The sequence below is a fragment of the Felis catus genome, chromosome D4 (assembly GCF_018350175.1).
Source record: "Felis catus isolate Fca126 chromosome D4, F.catus_Fca126_mat1.0, whole genome shotgun sequence".
Classification (NCBI taxonomy): Eukaryota; Metazoa; Chordata; class Mammalia; order Carnivora; family Felidae; genus Felis; species Felis catus.
In genome coordinates, this window is record NC_058380.1 from 8,526,971 (window position 1) to 8,544,492 (window position 17,522).

General features: G+C 45.4%; 1 protein-coding gene across 10 annotated transcripts in view; it reads left to right on the forward strand.

Moving 5' to 3' along the window:
- The window catches only part of LOC101100603 (histone-arginine methyltransferase CARM1-like), a 294,777-nt gene that overhangs the window by 226,357 nt on the left and 50,898 nt on the right, over nt 1–17,522 (forward strand). For 9 of the 10 annotated variants that reach the window (XM_045043482.1, XM_045043483.1, XM_045043484.1 and 6 more), the window contains 4 exons: nt 986–1,071; nt 4,589–4,678; nt 6,880–7,017; nt 15,986–16,075. In XM_045043482.1, the coding sequence (XP_044899417.1) occupies nt 986–1,071; nt 4,589–4,678; nt 6,880–7,017; nt 15,986–16,075 (404 nt within the window). Of the gene's footprint in view, nt 1–985; nt 1,072–4,588; nt 4,679–6,879; nt 7,018–15,985; nt 16,080–17,522 lie in introns of those variants that run through there. The other variant, XM_045043486.1, reaches the window with a different exon arrangement.

Sequence of the window (17,522 nt, forward strand, 5' to 3'; positions counted from 1 at the left end):
ACGAAAATTCTCAGGGAATGATGCTGTCGGAGGCAAGGAGATTTTCTGACCGCCTTTCAATAAGTCACTTCTAATTCTCCCACTGCCCTGACTCACCCCGTGTACACACTCAGCCCTGGTACTTGTTCAATAATTCATATCTTCCCATTGATTCTGGTGGCCCCAGGCATAGAGGAGGAAGCTCTGTAAAATAAATAGCTTAGATCAGGAGCTTTGCTGTCGAACATGTTGGGGTTTCAGTCGTGGCCCCATCCAACTGTGCGACCTTGGACAACAACAAGTTTGCATTAACCCAAACTGGCTTAATTACTGGGCTTCCAAAACCGCAAAGCCTGAAGCAAGGGACCTGTTGCAGGGGTTCAGACAATGTCACCCGAGTCTGATTTCTCCATCCTTGTAATTTGTCTCCATTGCCTCTGATTTAACCCTATTCTCAGTCAGGATCTCCCCTTGTGGGAGCAAGATGGCTTCAGGGACTCCAGCCTCAGACTCTTACAACTCTTTTAAGTCCCACAGGAGGACCTGCCTTTTTCCAGTAACTTGAGCCAGAGCCCCAGGATTAGTTTGGGTAGAGCCTGACCGCCCTCCCTTGGGTCGTGCTCCTGCATCTGAAACTGTATTCAGGGAAAAAGTGATCGATGATTGGCCAAGCTAAGGTCACAGGCCACACCTGGAGCAGAGGTAGACTAAGTTTTTCTGGAACTTCCTGGAATGTGCAGAAGTGGTCAAATCTGGATGATTTTCAGATACACCAAACAGCTGCTCCTTAGCACTCAGGAAAGCATGAAGCACTTAGTGCTTGGCGTGTAGAAAACGTGAAATAATTGTTAGCTCCTCCGACTGATAGTCATTCTCATTAAGCTCATGCCTTCTAAATCCTAACTCTTGTTGACTTAACACTTCAGGAGGAAAGCCACTTTACAGGCTTGCTTGGGTTCGGTTTATCCTGACCGAAAGATAATGCCTCTGCTTCCTTTCCCCCAAGGACACGTTTGACGTTAGGATTTTGATGGCTCGGACGGTCAAATACACGGTAAACTTCATGGATGCGGAAGAAGCAGATCTGCACAGGTTTGTAAATATCAGCATTACTCCTGGTCTTTAAAGCCTCTTCTCAGCCTTTCTCAGCCCCAGAACCTCGGTGCAGGGTTTTGCCGCTCACACAGGGGCGAGATCTCGGGTGTGAGTCACACACAGGGATGCTATATCAATACTCATTCCGTTTTTTTTTTAATTTTTTTTTTAATGTTTATTTATTTTTGAGACAGAGAGAGACAGAGCATGAATGGGGGAGGGGCGGGGAGAGAGGGAGACACAGAATCGGAAGCAGGCTCCAGGCTCTGAGCCATCAGCCCAGAGCCTGACGCGGGGCTCGAACTCACAGACCGTGAGATCGTGACCTGAGCCGAAGTCGGACGCCCAGCCGACTGAGCCACCCAGGCGCACCTGCTCGTTCCATTTTATTGCAAAACATGGATAATGCTGCTTCTTTCGCGGGTTGTTTTAAGAGCTGAATGAGAAAAACTAAGTAGTAATGGCTTGAACTTCTGCAACCACTCAATGTTCTGAGCCCTTCACTTCCAATGACCCATTTCGTCCTCACGACAGTGCTCTACAGATGGAACTGTTGTTGCCTCCATTTTAATGGTGACAGATGTGAGGCAGAGTGGAACACTGGGTTTCAAAAGATCACAGAATTAGTATGTTAAAAAAAATTTTTTTGAGCAACAGGCAAAAGTTTATTAATGTATAAGATTAGAAAGAATAGTAGTAGTAGAGTGGGGACATTCAAAAGTGAATGCTCCCAACTTTCTTAATGTTTATTTATTTTTGAGAGAGAGAGAGAGAGAGAATGCATGCACAAGTGGGGGAGGGGCAGAGAGAGACAGCGACACAGAATCCAAAGCAGGCTCCAGGCTCCGAGCCGTCAGCACAGAGCCCGACGCAGGGTGCGAAATTACAAACCGTGAAATCATGACCTGAGCTGAAGTCACACGCTCAACCGACTGACTCACCCAGGTGCCCCATGAGTATATTGGACCTGGGATTTGAACCATTCAGAAGGCTCCAGAGTCTGGGCTGTTTGACCCATCACTCAGGCCAGTGCCCACATTAACGTCAAGAAGAGTACAGCCTACTTTACATTAGGTGCTGGCCTAAGTGTTTCACAGGCCCTGGCTCCTTTTCAAAGAGGACACTCAGTAAATGTTAGCTTTGCTCTCCTCCCTCCAGTTGAAGAGACTCTGTAATGGGAACTCACTCCTCAGATGGTGCTCTGAATCCCCTTGGGATGATTTTTCACTGGTATTTTGCCTTTTTCTCTCTGGAAGGAGATCTCTATGCACATTTTTTTCTGGGTACGAAATTTAAGATCCAGCCAAGTTGTCATCTTTCCTGGACCCCTGAGGAAGCAAGGGCCAGACTCGAGCAGGTGCAGCTGGCCAACGCAAACCATCATCTGTCTGGAGATCACAACGGACAAAGGGTGCTGTGTCTAATCAGCGCAGGCTAGGACCTGCAGCACTAACAAAAAGAAACCTTGAAACAGAACAGATGGCTTAACTGACTGTGCCCCCCTAGGTGCCCCAAGAGACTCTTAACTATAGAGAACAAACTGACGGCTGCTGGAGGGGAGGTGCATGGGGGGGATGGGCTAAATGGGGGATGGGCATTAAGGAGGGCCCTTGTGATGAGCCCTGGGTGTTCTGTGTAGGTGATAAATCACTAAATTCTGTTCCTGAAGCCAGACTACACTGTATGTTAACTAGCTTGAATTTAAATAAAATCTTGGAAAGAAAAAAAAAAAGAAGCCTCGGTGGCTTATAACACAGGAGTCTCTCTCCCCGACGCTGTTTATCTACTGTGCCCAGCTTGCACTCTGTACAGCATCACCCACCCTGGTGCACCAGCCTCTGTCTGGAACAGTCCTCCTCACTGAGGAAAAAGAAGGATCGTGGCGAAGTCTGTACTGGTAATGAGAGCTTCTGCCTGGAAATGACACAGATCACTTCTGTTCACATTTAATTGGCCAAAGTAAATCACGTGGCCGGGCCCGAGCCCGGGTGAGAGGATAATTGCAACGCTACCCTATGCCCAGGTCAAGAGAGCTGGCATTTGGGAACAACTCCAGTAAGTACCACAGGCCCAGACAAAATGGACTTCTATTGACTTGATCTGCTGTTCCGGGCCCCCTCCTGAGTCCCAGGGAATTTTTTGAAAACTACATCTGTGTTGGCTTCCCAGAGATGTCACCTGTCATTCAGTTTATTTGTGTGTTGATTCAGCAAATGTTTATGGAGATCCTACCCTGTGCCGGATAGAGTGCTGGTGCTTGCACAGGTGCAAAAGGTAATTTTTAAAAGTCTACCCTTGGGGTGCCTGGGTGGCTCAGTCGGTTATGCATCCGACCCTTGATTTCAGCTTGGGTCACGATCCCAGGGTAGTGGGACCGAGCCCCACATCAGGCTCCACACTGAGCACGGAGTCTGTTTAGGATTCTGTCTCTCTCTCTCTCTCTCTCTCTCTCTCTCTCTCTCTCTCTCAAAAAGAAAAAACAATAAATAAATAAATTAACAAAAATTTTTAAAAAAATTTAAAAAATAGGGGCGCCTGGGTGGCTCAGTCGATTAAGCATCCAACTGCAGCTCAGGTCATGATCTCACAGTTCGTGGGTTCGGGCCCCACATCAGGCTCTGTGCTGACAGCTCAGAGCCTGGAGCCTGCTTCGGATTCTGTGTCTCTCCATCTCTCAGCCCCTCCCCTGCTCATGCTCTGTGTCTCTCTGTCTCTCATTAATAAACGTTAAAAAAAAATTTTTTTTAATTAAATTTAATTTTAAAAAAGTCTACCCTTGAAGACTTCATAGTCTATTTAGGGGAATGCAAAAAAACAGGAGGAAATAATGGCCATGCAATGTCAAAAAATTCAGTGTGATCGGTACAATGGAAAACTCTAGAAATGCTCTGCCACAGGGTGAAAGAAGTTCGGGCTTTGGGGGGGGCACCATAAATGCAAATAAGGTGCCACCTCCCTTGAAAATCTTTAGAGCACTCTCTAAAACATGTCTCCCCTTAGCGGTGGACGAATAATACGATCTTGTAGTTGTGTAACACTTTTATAGTTTGCAAAGCCCTCCCGTACACATTTTTCCCCATTTGAGCACACGAGGACCTTGCAAAGGGAAGTAGGAGAGAGCCTTCATCGCCCATCGACGGATGAGGTGACTGAGGCTCAGGGAATTTAAGTGACTTGTCAAGTAAGCACCTAGATTTTGTTGCACCTTCGCCACTGTTCTTCCTGTTCCCGCTCATCATGCATTTGGTATAAGCCATGGCCGCCTTGGCGTGACGCTTGCCTGGTGGGAAACTCGTGCAGAGTTTTGTCAAGACGCAGAATTCTCCCATGTGTGGCATCACCCAGGCATTAATCACACACTGAGAGAATCTTGCTGCCAAGGCAACTGTGCTTAAGAGGGAAGGAAAATATTCCGTGATTTTCCCCAATCCCGCAAATACGTCTAGTGTGCCTGTCAACAACAACAAAATAATTCCAAATGTTTCTACGCGCTCTCCTTTTTCTTTCCTTGCAGAGTAGAAATCCCCTTTGTGTTTCAGATGACACAGTCTGGCCTCATCCACGGCCTGGCGTTCTGGTTTGACGTGGCCTTTGTTGGATCTGTGTAAGTATCACCCCTTCCTTGACTATTCTGTCCTACGCCATTCTCTGCATTGTGTAGTCGTGGCTTGAAAGTGTTTTGAAGTTGATTTCAACAGTAATACTTGTTTCTCTGGGTTCCGAGAAAGGAAGGCACTTTTAGATTTTAGGGCGAAGTCAAAATGAGACAATTTTCCGTGGTGTCCTCTCGGCTCTGGCTCACGTAGTGTAAAACCTCTGAAGCCAAATGGATTGAGACTTAAAGGGATGGGAAAGGGTCTGTGCTTCATCAGCCCTCTTGGTCTATTCCAGAATAGAGGGTGGGAAGGACCCCCAGCCCCTGCCTTGGCTTCCAGCAGGGTATCCTGGTTAGAGAACCTCCTGTACCTGAGTGATACCTGGAATCCTACCTTCCCTGACTCTGTTCACACCCTCAGCCTCACAGAAGATGCTAGAGAGTCCTTCCTCAATGATCAGGCAGACATATACCACTAATGCTAATTGCAACATGAGGTCGTTTCATCGTGTCTTCCTTGCCCTTCCTGAAGAGCTTGGAGAGCTTCAGAGGAAAGAGGAGAAAGACCACCTACAAGTTGACTGTCCGTGTTTGGTCGTCCTCGTAAGGGCTGTGCCATTACCGTACCCCCAAACCTCTACTCTCCTCCTGACTCCCCTACTCTCTTGCCAGGCTTTCTCATGCTCTCTGACTGGTGAACCCAGTAGCTCTGGGTCACGTGACCAGGTGAAAGGCAAGCTTTTGCATTACACTCCTCTCTCCTCCTCGTAAAAACATCCAGGCTTATCAAGACATCTGCGGAGAACAGAAGTGCCCGTGGGTCTGCGATAAAGCTCAGGGAGCTTGTGGGGGTGGGGGTGCTCCGGGGAGGAGGGGACCCCCGGCAGCCTCATCTGGGCTGACAATCAGAGAAAAAGAAAATGCCATACGAGTCGTCCCTACGCCGCAGAAGCGTATTTGTTCAAGGAATCCGTACATTGGTTTCTCAGACTTTCCCCCAGTGAATCTGTTCCTGCAGGGCTAAGGGAGAGAAGCTTGAAGTGGCCCGCTCCAAGGGGACAGTTCCTTTGAAGTGAAATGCTTTATCCTACAAAGCTTTAGACAGCTTGCATCCTGCTCCCGCATGTGCCTGAGTATATTTTGCTAGAAGAGTGGTTTATATTACTTAGCGGTGAAATTTTGTAAAATGCACCCCCCACGCCCCCACCCCCCTCGCTGCAACATCTTCAAGTCAAAATAGACCCTGTAGGGGTCAGCTGTGTGTTCCACGCACACCTTAATCCATCCAAACCAGCGACACGGTCGGGTGAGTCACCAGGACAGGTGACCTTGATGTTTGGAGGCACAGCCAGGTATTCTCGCATCTTCGTATGAAATGAAGAACGCCCATATAAAAACACTGTCACACACACGTACATGTGTGGGACGTCTGAGCTGGAAGGACAGCAGAGACCATCTGCCCCAGGGCTTTTCTTGCTTCCAGAAGCCCTCTCAGGTTCCCTGAACAGGTTGGCATGAGACGGTAGGAGGCCAGACTCTAGACTTGTTACCTTGAGAGACACTTTTCAGACAACTCAGTTCCCAACTTAACTCTATTCCTTGTTGGGCTTCTAACGAACTTTGATTCAGAAAGACAGATTGAAGGGCACCCGAATGGTGCAGTCCGTTAAGGGGCCGACTCTTGATCTCGGCTCAGGTCAGGATATCATGGTTTGTGGGTTCGAGCCCCACATCTGCCATCAGCGCAGACCCTGCTTGGGATTCTCTCTCCCTGTCTCTCTCTCTCTGCCCCTCCCCTGCTCATGTTTGTTTTCTCTGTCTCTCTTCCTCCCTCTCTCTCTCTCTCTCTCTCTCTCTCTGTGTGTGTGTCTCTCAAAATAAATAAACTTAACAAAAAAGACAGATTGACAGAATGGCCAAATCCACAGGTTTGAAGCCTGGCTCTCCAACTGTCTTCTGTGTGATGCTGGGCATGTCCTTTAACCTCTCTCTGCTGACTTTATCGAGTTACTGTATAGACTTAGTGAGGGAATATATATAAAGCTCTTGGGACATTGCCATGGCAATGACTAAACTGAGCTATCCTTACCTTAAAAGGATTCCATGAGTTGAAAACTCTGCAAACCAACTATCAACCTAAGTCCCCAGTGCAATCCATGCAATATGGCCCCAGAACGTAACTGACGTTTAACTCTTCTCCCGTCCCACAGGGTAACTGTTTGGCTGTCGACAGCCCCAACTGAGCCTCTGACTCATTGGTATCAGGTGCGGTGCCTTCTCCACACTCCCCTCTTTGCCAAAGAAGGAGAGACCCTCTCAGGGAAAGTGCTGTTTGTAGCCAACAGACGGTAAGCTGGGAACTAGACTACTGACTACTGGGCAAGGGGGTGCGAGAGGTGGGAGCATTTTCAGCACCTCGAAATGGGCAGCAGGCTTTACAAAAGCCTAGCTCACTCTGCTACCAAGACAGCAAACGTCTTCCTTGCGATGAGGGCCACAGGGATGGGGAGCTTGGGGTGACTCAAGGGCAGCGTTCTCCACCTGACCACGGAGGTGGTCGGAGTGCTTGCCAAACGCTTGAATTATCAAGTGCTTGAAATCCCACATCAGCTCCTGACTTCCCTTGCATCAAGCCACACGCCCTCAAATTTAGTACAATACCATCGATTTGTTCCCCAGGGGACAGGCACAGCAGGGCGATGTGTGGTGTGGGCACAGCAGGACTGGCTGTGTCCCTCTGGTAATGGATTTCACGAGGCCTCTCCTCCGCAGCAATGACTTTGATTTATCTCATTTTTAAGATGCTCTATTTTCTTTCACCTTGTTGGAGCTTCTCCGGGGTGAATCAGGGGAGAAAGGAATAGCAGAGCAGTTCAAGGACTCTCAGGATATTAAGGGTACTCAGAGATCATCTCACTCAACTTCCTTCTCTCCCTACCTCCCACCTCTTCTCAGACCTGCACTTGAACACTCCTGTGATGGAGAGCTCATCCCCTTACAAATCAACCCTTCCATTTTTTTTGAATGTTTATTTATTTTTGAGAGAGAGAGAGAGCATGAGCAGAGGAGGGGCAGAGAGAGAGGGAGACACAGAATCCCAAGCAGGCTCTAGACTCCGAGCTGTCAGCACAGAGCCCCGTGTGAGGCTCGAAGTCATGAACCGTGAGATCATGACCTGAGCCGAAGTTGGACACTTAACCAACTGAGCCGCCAGGTGCCCCAACCCTTCCATTTTCAAAGTCTATATTTCTTTCCTTACAAAAGCCTAACACACTCACATATAAATTCAAAACTACAAAAGTGTTTAGAGTCCACACTCGCTGCCCCCCCTCACCCACTCCCCACATGGGGCCCCTTGGTCCATATGCTTCCAGGTGATTTTTCTGTGCATGTACTAATAACATCATTGTGGAGTTTTTATTGTTGTTTTACAAGAAGATTCAACTAGCCGTCTCCCACTTAAGTTTTCACTTAGCATTAAGTCCTGAATCTGTGCACATAGATCTGCTTTGTTATTTTAATCAATGCATAATAGTGGAGGGCATAGATGTATTACATGTCTTTTTAAAAATCACTGATGGCGGGGCATCTCCATGGCTCAGTTGGGTAAGCATCTGACTCTTGGTTTCAGCTCAGGTCATGATCTCATCGTTCGTGGGTTTGAGCCCCTCACTGGGCTCTGTGCTGACAGCACGGCACAGAGCCTGCTTCGGATTCTCTCCCTCTTTCTTTCTCTCCTCCTCCCCTGCTCGCTCATGCTCCCTCTCTCTCTCAAAATAAATAAATAAGCTTAAAAAAAACACCATTTTTTTAAAAAACTGCTGATGGGTTGATACTTGGGTTGCTTCCCACGTTTCCCCCTTTTTTTTGGCCACTGTGAAAAACTCTGCCCTAAATCCCCTTGAACATAAAGCTTGCACAGGGACAAGAATATTTCTACATGAGATCCCTAGAAATGGAGATGCTAAATCAAAGGGTATGTACCTGTGACACTCTGATAAATACTACCTTTTATGTATTTTATGTATTTGTACCTTTATGTGCAACCTCAGTGGTTGCACCAATGTCCACTCACGGTGATGGACGGCCATGGATGGCCAGGCTCATTTCTGCACTTCTTTTCCCTACACTGCCTGTGATTGGTCTCTGTGGCTTTTGCCAGTAGTGATGTGTGTGCACATGTGAGGGAAGGGAGAGAGAGAACGTTAAGCAGGCTTCTCACCCAGCCCAGAGCCTGATGCAGGGCTTGACCACGCACGCAGGTCTGGGATCGTGACTTGAGCCGAAGTCAAGAGTCAGACGCTCAACTACCCAGGGGCCCCTACAAATACAATTTTTATGTTATTTTATTTTATTTTAATGTTTTCTATTTTTGAGAGAGACAGAGACAGAATGTGAGTGGGTTAGGGGCAGAGAGAGGGAGACACAGAATCCAAAGCAGGCTCCAGGCTCCGAGCTGTCAGCGCAGAGCCCGACACGGGGCCTGGACTCACGAGGTGCGAGATCATGACCTGAGCCGAAGCCGGTCGCTCAACTGACTGAGCCACCCAGGCACCCCTCCAAATATAATTTTTAAAAGTTGCATCTGGTTGTTTTGGTGTATATTTTTTTTAATTACTAATAGGGGTAAATAACTTTTCATATGGTCTTTGGTTATTGATGTCTTGTACTTCAAACATCCCTGATGATTAAAAAATTATTCTTGTTGTTGATCCTACAAGTACTTCCTAGTAAGTCTACTCATTGACCTTCTGCTTCTGAGTCTGTTCCAGGCTCCAAATGGCAGTTGTTGAAATATCTGGAGAGCTCTACCAAAATCCTGCCAGTCTTCCTGGCTGGCTATAGGCTAACATCCTGTAAGAGTGATTTTTAAATTGTTGGAGGTTCTAAGCCCGCCCCTCTGGAGAGTTGGTGGGACTTTTCTGGAAAGTAATTTACAAGAAGGGAGTTCCTGTGGCGGGAGAGACATGACCATCTTCAGGCGGTCTGTTTTCCTCGACTTACATTGTCTCTCCTTCTGTGCCGCCGCAGAGTCATCCTGCTTCCTGCCAACATGGCTCCTCTTCTGCTTGTTTCCGTGGTTCTACCATATTGCAGTTCTAGGCACGTCTTGCCCGCCCCAGGGCCTGCACCAGACGTTACACATGAGGAATAAAGCCTTTGCATTTCGGAAAATGCTCCTCATCCTCAGCTTGGGTGTTTTGGGGAGCACTCTCTGAGATGCGCCCCCCGCTGGGCTCTCTTGCTTCTCTTTGTGCTTCTATGCTTTTTCCCATGTGCCTTACAGCCAATGCCAAGTGCTTCTGTAGCCCTTATACGTGAGGTAGAGACTGCAGATTCTATCTTTCTCCCAGTTTTACAGAAAATGAGGTCCCTGGTCTGCAGTGTCTTTCTCTTCTGCTTGTTTAGGGGATGGTTTCCAGGAGGCAAAGTTGGGAAATGCTGATTTATACCGCGTTCATCCTGGAAGTCACCACTTTCTTCCTCAATCCTCATAAACCATCTATTTAATGACCAGTTCTAAAGAAAAAAAATTACTAAGGAGCAGTAGCCAACATCAGCTTGGAGTTGGGACTCGCCTTTTCTGCTTAACATTCTTTTGCTTTCAGATATTTATATTTGAAGGTATCTTAGGGTATCATTAGGTGGGTGGATTTAAATCATCTTATTTTCCTATTACTTTTTTCTTTCTTTTAAACAAAACCTTTTTTTTAATTTTAATGTTTATTTATTTTTGAGGAGAGAGACAGAGCAGGAGCAGGGGAGGGGCAGAGAGAGGGGGAGACACAGAATCTGAAGCAGGCTCCAGGCTCTGAGCTGTCAGCACAGAGCCCGATGCGGGGCTTCAACTCATGAACCATAGATCATGACCTGAGCTGAAGTCGGACACTCAACTGACTGAGCCACCCAGGCGCCCCTCCATTATTTTTTTCTAACATATCTTGGGTTTCATCCTTCTCAGTCATATTTTTTGACCCTCCTCTCCTTTATTCCCCCGATGGGTAAGAAAGAAGCAAACCGTTTACCTCACACACCTGTGTCATGACTCCCAGGTTCCTCCAGCCTTCCATACCTTTCTTAAAGCACCAATGTTGTATCCCTGTTATTTGCCTATATGTGAACTTCCCAAAAAGAAGGACCGAGTCTCATTCTATGGTGTATCCCTCCTGACTTAATTCATTTCAGAGATTCGGCAGTGATGTGGAAGGACCACCTGAATGAAGAAGTCATGTCAGGATCCTCCTTTTAGTAAGAATTTAGTCTGGCTCAGTTGAAAGAAGACACTAAGAGATTATGGACACATGATACTTAGCAGCAGGAAGAAAGGGAGGAAGGCGGAAGGAAGATTTTTTTTTTTAATATATTAAAAAAGATTTTTTTAATGTGTATTCATTTCCTGAGAGAGACAGAGCATGAGCAGGGGAGGGGCAGAGAGAGAGGGAGACACAGAATCCAAAGCAGTTTCCAGGCTCTGAGTTGTCAGCACGGAGCCCGACGTGGGGCTTGAATTCACGAACCGCAAGATCGTGACCTGAGCTGAAGTCGGAGCCTTAACCAACTGAGCCACCCAGGTGCCCCTTTAATATTTTTAAACGTGATTTTTTAAAGTTTATTTATTATAAGAGAGAAAGCATTAGTGGGAGTGGAACAGAGAGAGAGGAGGGAGAGAGAATCCCAAGGAGTCTTCACATCATCAGTGCCAAGCATGATGCAGGGCTTGAACCCACAAACTCTGAGGTCATGACCTGAGACATGACCAGGCTTTGGCAAATATTAAAGGAGAGAACATAGTATAGTCATCAGCACACAGTAGGTCCACAGAAAATCTTAGTTCCGTTTTTTTCCCGCCTTCTTCTCTTCCTTACTCTCATTTTTGCTTTAAAATTATTACTTTCTTTGGCATTTTCTCCAAACTCAGCACTTCCTGAATGTCAGTGCTTTGACGTTCTTTTCAGCCAGGTGCTGCTGGTTTGTCCTGCCTTTGGATAGGATCTCCCCCTTCCTTATTGTCAAATATTCTTTTAAACTCTGGCCTCCCTGGAGAACTGCCCTCCCCCCCGCCCCCGGGGTAAGCCACACTGGCGTGACAATGGCTGCCCTTTTCTTCCCAGCCAGGACCCCTTGGGATCGTATTCTTAGCGTTTTATTTTCCACAGACTTCCATCATTCTTCGGCTGTCATTCATATTATTGCTGTGGACAATAAAACAGAACTTATGTTTTTTATGAACTTTACGGAATGTATATCCCTCAAGTGCACAGAAGCTGGTGTCCGTGAAGTTTTTTGATCGTGTGCACCTCGGAGTAAAGACATTTTGTATATGCGTCCCCCGATTATAGACTAGCATTTATCTTATAATTCTGTGAATGTACTACAGTAATAATAGAAAGTATAAAGTGGAGTGCTCGATATAGAGATATATATACTATATACTATTTATATACTATTTATATATATACACACACATGCATAGACATGTCTCTGTGTATATACACACATAGAAACTTACACGGTGTGTACGTCATAGGACACAAAATTAGAAATAAAAAAGAATGAATGGAAAAAAACAAATATACGTACGCTGACTCGGGGTCTAGCTCAGCCACTCACCCTGGGCCAAGATTTTTTGGAATATACTTTAAAATTTGGGGGTCCCTATCAAGGTCTGCAGTACTCAGGTCTGCCAGGGAATTTGGTTTTCAGAGCGTTCCATGAGCTTTGTGTCATGAAACTAGAAGGAATGCTGACCAAAGAGTTAAAGGTTTGGAAGCTCCAAGTGGCGCTCCCAAAGGTCATCTCTAAACTGCTCTGTTTTGCGCTCAACTTGCCTCAGACCAAATATCTACGGGTCTGGACAGCTGCATCGGCAGGAGCTCTGGGGCGAAACTCTTGTCGACGATCGGGAACAGTGAGGCATTAGCATGCGCGGGCTCAGCTTTAAGGGATGTTTCTTTGTCCTTTGTAACTCAGATTCTTCTGGCTCTGACCAATGTCTCCACCGCCCAGTTGGTATTTACTCAGTGATGTTGTACCACATTGTCTGCGGGGTAATCAGATTCTCACTGAACCGTCCTGCCTTAGCAAAACCCGAGAAAGTAGGTGAGCATAATAGAGAACGAATCCGGCACTTTCCTAGTGACTTCACTAGCGTTCAGTATGTGTTAGGTGAACACGTGTATTCGTTTCCCAGGGCTGAAAATTTTAAAAATCGGGGCACCTGGGTGGCTCAGTCAGTTGAGCGTCAGACTCTTGATTTCAGGTCAGGTCACGATCTCGCGATCATGAGATCGAGCCCCACGGCGGGCTCTGCACTGGTCATGGAGCCTGCTTAAGAGTCTTTCTTTCCCTCTCCCTCTGCCCTTTTCTCTCTATCAAAAAAAAAAAAATTAAAAATCGGAGCTAAGTATTTTCTTCCACCCCCCCGTGTACCCCCTTGGGGCACACTCAAACCCCTCTGAAGAATGCTGGTCCAGGGTCCGTTCTACTGAGGTTCTCATTCCTTCCTTCGCCTCTCGGTAAACCCTCAGTGACTTGAGTCATTTTTTTTCTTTTTTTTACTTTTTTTTTTTTTTAATTTAAACTTTAGTTAACATATAGTGCAATATTGGTTTCCGGAGGAGAATTCGGTGATTAATCCCTTATATACAACACCCAGTGCTCATCACAACAAGTGCCTTCCCTAATGCCCATCACCCATCTAGCCCACCCCCCCACCTCCCTCCATCAACCCTCAGTTTGTTCTCTATTGTTAAGTCCCTTGTGGTTTGTTTCCCTCCCTCTCTTTTTCTGAGCCATTGTCTCCCCAAGCTTCCTGCCACTTCTGTTTATCTTATTCTCCCTTGATCATGAGCGCTCAGCCTATCCCTCTACTATACCTTCTGTTTTCTCTAAGATGAAATTGTCATGAATTACCACACTCTCTAGACAGATGTGTCCCGTATATGTTGTTCTTACGCTTCCAGTATCTGTTATTCCAGAAGGAATGTTGGTATGAGAAACAATGATTTTGTTTTTATGTTTTTTTGTTTTTTTTTTTAATTTATTTATTTAGTGTTATTTTTAAATATAATTTATTGTCAAAGTGGCTACCACACAGTGTGTAAAGTGTGCTCTTGGTTTTTGGGGTAGATGGTTTTGCACTCAATTCTTCAACTAAAGGATGTCCCCTCTTAGGTCATTTGTTCCATCTCTGTAGATTAAAAAAAATTTTTTTAATGTTGATTCATTTTTTGAGAGAGAGAAGGAGACAGAGTGCCAGCAGGGGAGGGGTAGAGAGAGAGGAAGACACAGCATCCGAAGCAGGTGCCAGGCTCTGAGCCATCAGCACAGAGCCCGATGTGGGGCTCAAACCCACGAACTGTGAGATCATGACCTGAGCGGAGATCAAGAGACAGACACTTGACCCACTGAGCCACCCAAGCGCCTTCCTATGTAGCATTCTGGAAAGAGCGTTGCTGAACAACACCCTAGAGCAGGAACTTCCTGTCTGTTCTTCCAGACCCCGCCTGGAACCATTCAGTTCTCTGTTGTGTCATATGCGCATCCATGGACACACACATTTGCGCAGACCTCGGGGTACTCTGTTTCTGCGTTAAGTCTCACGTTCATTGCTCTAAATATCGTTAAGAAGGTGTCTCTCATTTGGGAAAATAAGTAAGTGTGTCCCTGCCTGATTTCTCAGCCTTTCTATGATTCCAGCAAGGGCTGCCCTTATTCCTAAGGAGCTCACTGTCTCAGTATCTCGCTTTCCTTGTGTCTACCTTCAAGTATCACAAATGCAGTGAACTCCTCCTCGATGTATCATGAAGGGAACATTTTATAACGAAATAATTCGGAGTCAGTTACATGAGTTGAAATACAATCAAAAGATAATGATTTTTTGTTTTTTAATCTATGCCCATCTTTCCCTCTTACTTTGTTTGGCCCCGATAAAAATCTGGAACTTGAGGTACAGGCTTCACAGGATGTGACATTATACGTCAGCCTGCCCAGGCCACTATTGGTGACAACAGGGTGAGAGGCATTTGTAACACTCAGCAATTTCTGGAATTTGAAACAGAAGCCAGACCGTCAAGGAAATTCCAGTTAAAGTGATCAATGATATGTTAACCCCAGACATTTAAAATATTAAGGATTGGAAGATATGTAATGAAATTAGCACTTTTATACTTTGTAGGTGAGGAAGTAGTTTAGTCCACTTTCTGGAAGGTGTTTTAGCAATAGGTGCTGGGAACCTTAAATATTTATGTGCTTTAGCCTGGCGAGTCTAACACTGAGAATTATTCCAGGCAAATAATCGTCAATAGGACATAAAGATGTACTACAAGAATGTCCTCTGCAGCAGAATATCTGTCGTCAAATTAGGCTTTTGTTACTAAAAGCAATAATATGTTATAACATGTTTGTAATACGTTATAAAAATGTAAATGTTTGATCATGGGGCGTCATTAATTATCCTGTGTAATGCCCGTTAGTGCCACTGAAAAATGTGTTGTCAAGAATTATAGGATAAATGCTTGTTTATGTTAAATCAAATTAGGAGATGTGAAGGAATATTTAAGATCATTGTATTAAAAATTCACATTTATGAAAAGAAGGAAAAAATACACAGGAAAATACTCTATAGTGTTAGCTAGAAGATTCTTTGTCTAGTGACATCATGAATTCTTTTATTTAATTTCTCTTTTTCCTTATTTTTCAGTTATTCTACAGTGAATAGGTAGCACTTTATAATCCAAAGAAATACATATGTTGTTGAATACATATGACTAATAAAAATCCCACAAACATAGGTCCTTCAGATTAGTCATCAAAGATAGGTCATATGACTTGCTCTTATCAGCCAATTCCCACTGGAATTATATGAGCCTTCATCTGGGGCCTCTGAAAATCAGTCACATTTATTGACTGTTTTATGTCAGTTTAAGACTTTAACGTATCCAGTATTTGCACGGTTAAGATTATTTTGGTTACTCCGGTGGGTGACCCATAAAGTGCCTCTATTAATTAAAGCCATTTCTGTCCTTGGCTGTTGATCAAACCAGAAATACCATTAACTTTGTAATTTTTAGCTCAAGAGATTATAACTGCCAAACTCTTCTAACACATAAACAAGGCCTTCTGTTGCCTCTACTAATGTTGGTAGCATCCCCATAAACCACACCACCATAGACGAGATGCCAACCCCACACTCTTAAAACCCTCGTGAAGTAAGTAGGTATGTGTACAAGGTGCCTTCAGTGTGTGTGAAGAGGTGACCGGCCTCGTAAAATGATGGAGTTGTTTTGTTTTTTTGTTTTGTTTTCTGCCATACAGACAGAGCTATGACATTCATATCGTGGCGCTGGTAAACCAGACAGGCTTCAGATCTGGGAACATCCTCGATCTAAAGAATCCTTTCTTCAGGTAAGAAATGCTCTCAGCCATGTCCCAGCCATGTGTATAAAATCTCAGTGGACCATATGACCAGGTAAAGAGGTTCAGAATAATTCCACCTTTCCTAAGAGGAGAAGAGGCATCTACCCTTCCTCCTTAAGGAGACTTAGATCCTATGATGGAGTTGAGTGTTCTAGTTCCATTAAATGGAATTCAATATGTAACAACCTGATCTTGAAACCACAAAGAGTCCTACAAAGTGAATTCTCGTTCCAGCTGAGCTATAATGAGCTGCGTGACCTTGGGCAAAGTCGCTTCCTTCTGGTATTTGGTTTTCTCATCTGCACGATGTGGAGTTTAAATATGGGCTCCTCTGACCTTCATTCACTAACAGATGGTTTTGTGCCGCATTTATTCCACTACACCTGAAACATGAAGTCCATTTGAAGTAAGTTTGTGAGATATTTTTGAGATCACGTAAGTCAGGACAAACCCCTCTTTAGAAGCCATGCAGGTTTTGTCTGATGTAAAAACTTGCCACAGTGAGAGGGATATGACGGATGTTTCTGGAAGAACCCCTCATCTCTTACACCTCATCCATATGAGCCCGTTAAAAATCCACACGTGAGGGGCGCCTGGGTGACTCAGTCAGTGAAGCGTCCGACTTCGGCTCAGGTCATGATCTCATGGTTCGTGGGTTCAAGCCCCACATCGGGCTCTGTGCCGACAGCTCAGAGCCTGGAGCCTGCTTCTGATTCGGTGTCTCCCTCTCTCTCTGCCCCTCCCCTGCTCACGCTCTGTCTCTCTCTCACAAAATGAATAAGCATTTAAAAAAATTTTTTTAATCCACACATGAAATCCACCCCAGAATTAAAACCACTGGGCACTGTCACTCTTGACTTCCCTACCAAAAAACAAACAAACAAAAAAAAGACTTTTCCTTCATACTATAAAGTCTCCCAAGGCTTTGTATTCAAAGCGTCATGTCTCTGTAGTATTGAAAAGCATAAAGAGAAGAATAAACACGGGAAACCAAACCGAAAGTTCTTTGGCAGAGATGAGAAAATGAAATCGTGACCTCGAAGCACGGGAGGCAAAACATAGTCAAGGCTTCTCTTGTTTATGCTGTGTGTGAGTTGTCACGCATCGTATGAATCTTAAACTGATAGCCATTTAGGGTTATGGATGCCATCTTTAACTTTGAGGGAAAAGGGGAGTTCTCCCTCCCATCCCCGTACAAAATCCCGTCACTAAAGTCGAGGGCACAGATTGTGGCCTCAGAGCGTGCAGACTATTCACTAGCACAATTTGACCTGCCTAGGCCTCGGTCTTCTCCTCTGTGAAATGGGATTAACAACACATGCCTCACTGGGAGATTGCAGGGATGCCCGTCACATGGCCAAGCACCAAGCAGTTCCTGTTACTGGTGTTCAGTAATGGCCAGTTTGCTGTCTTCCTCCCTTTTCTTACTGGTCTC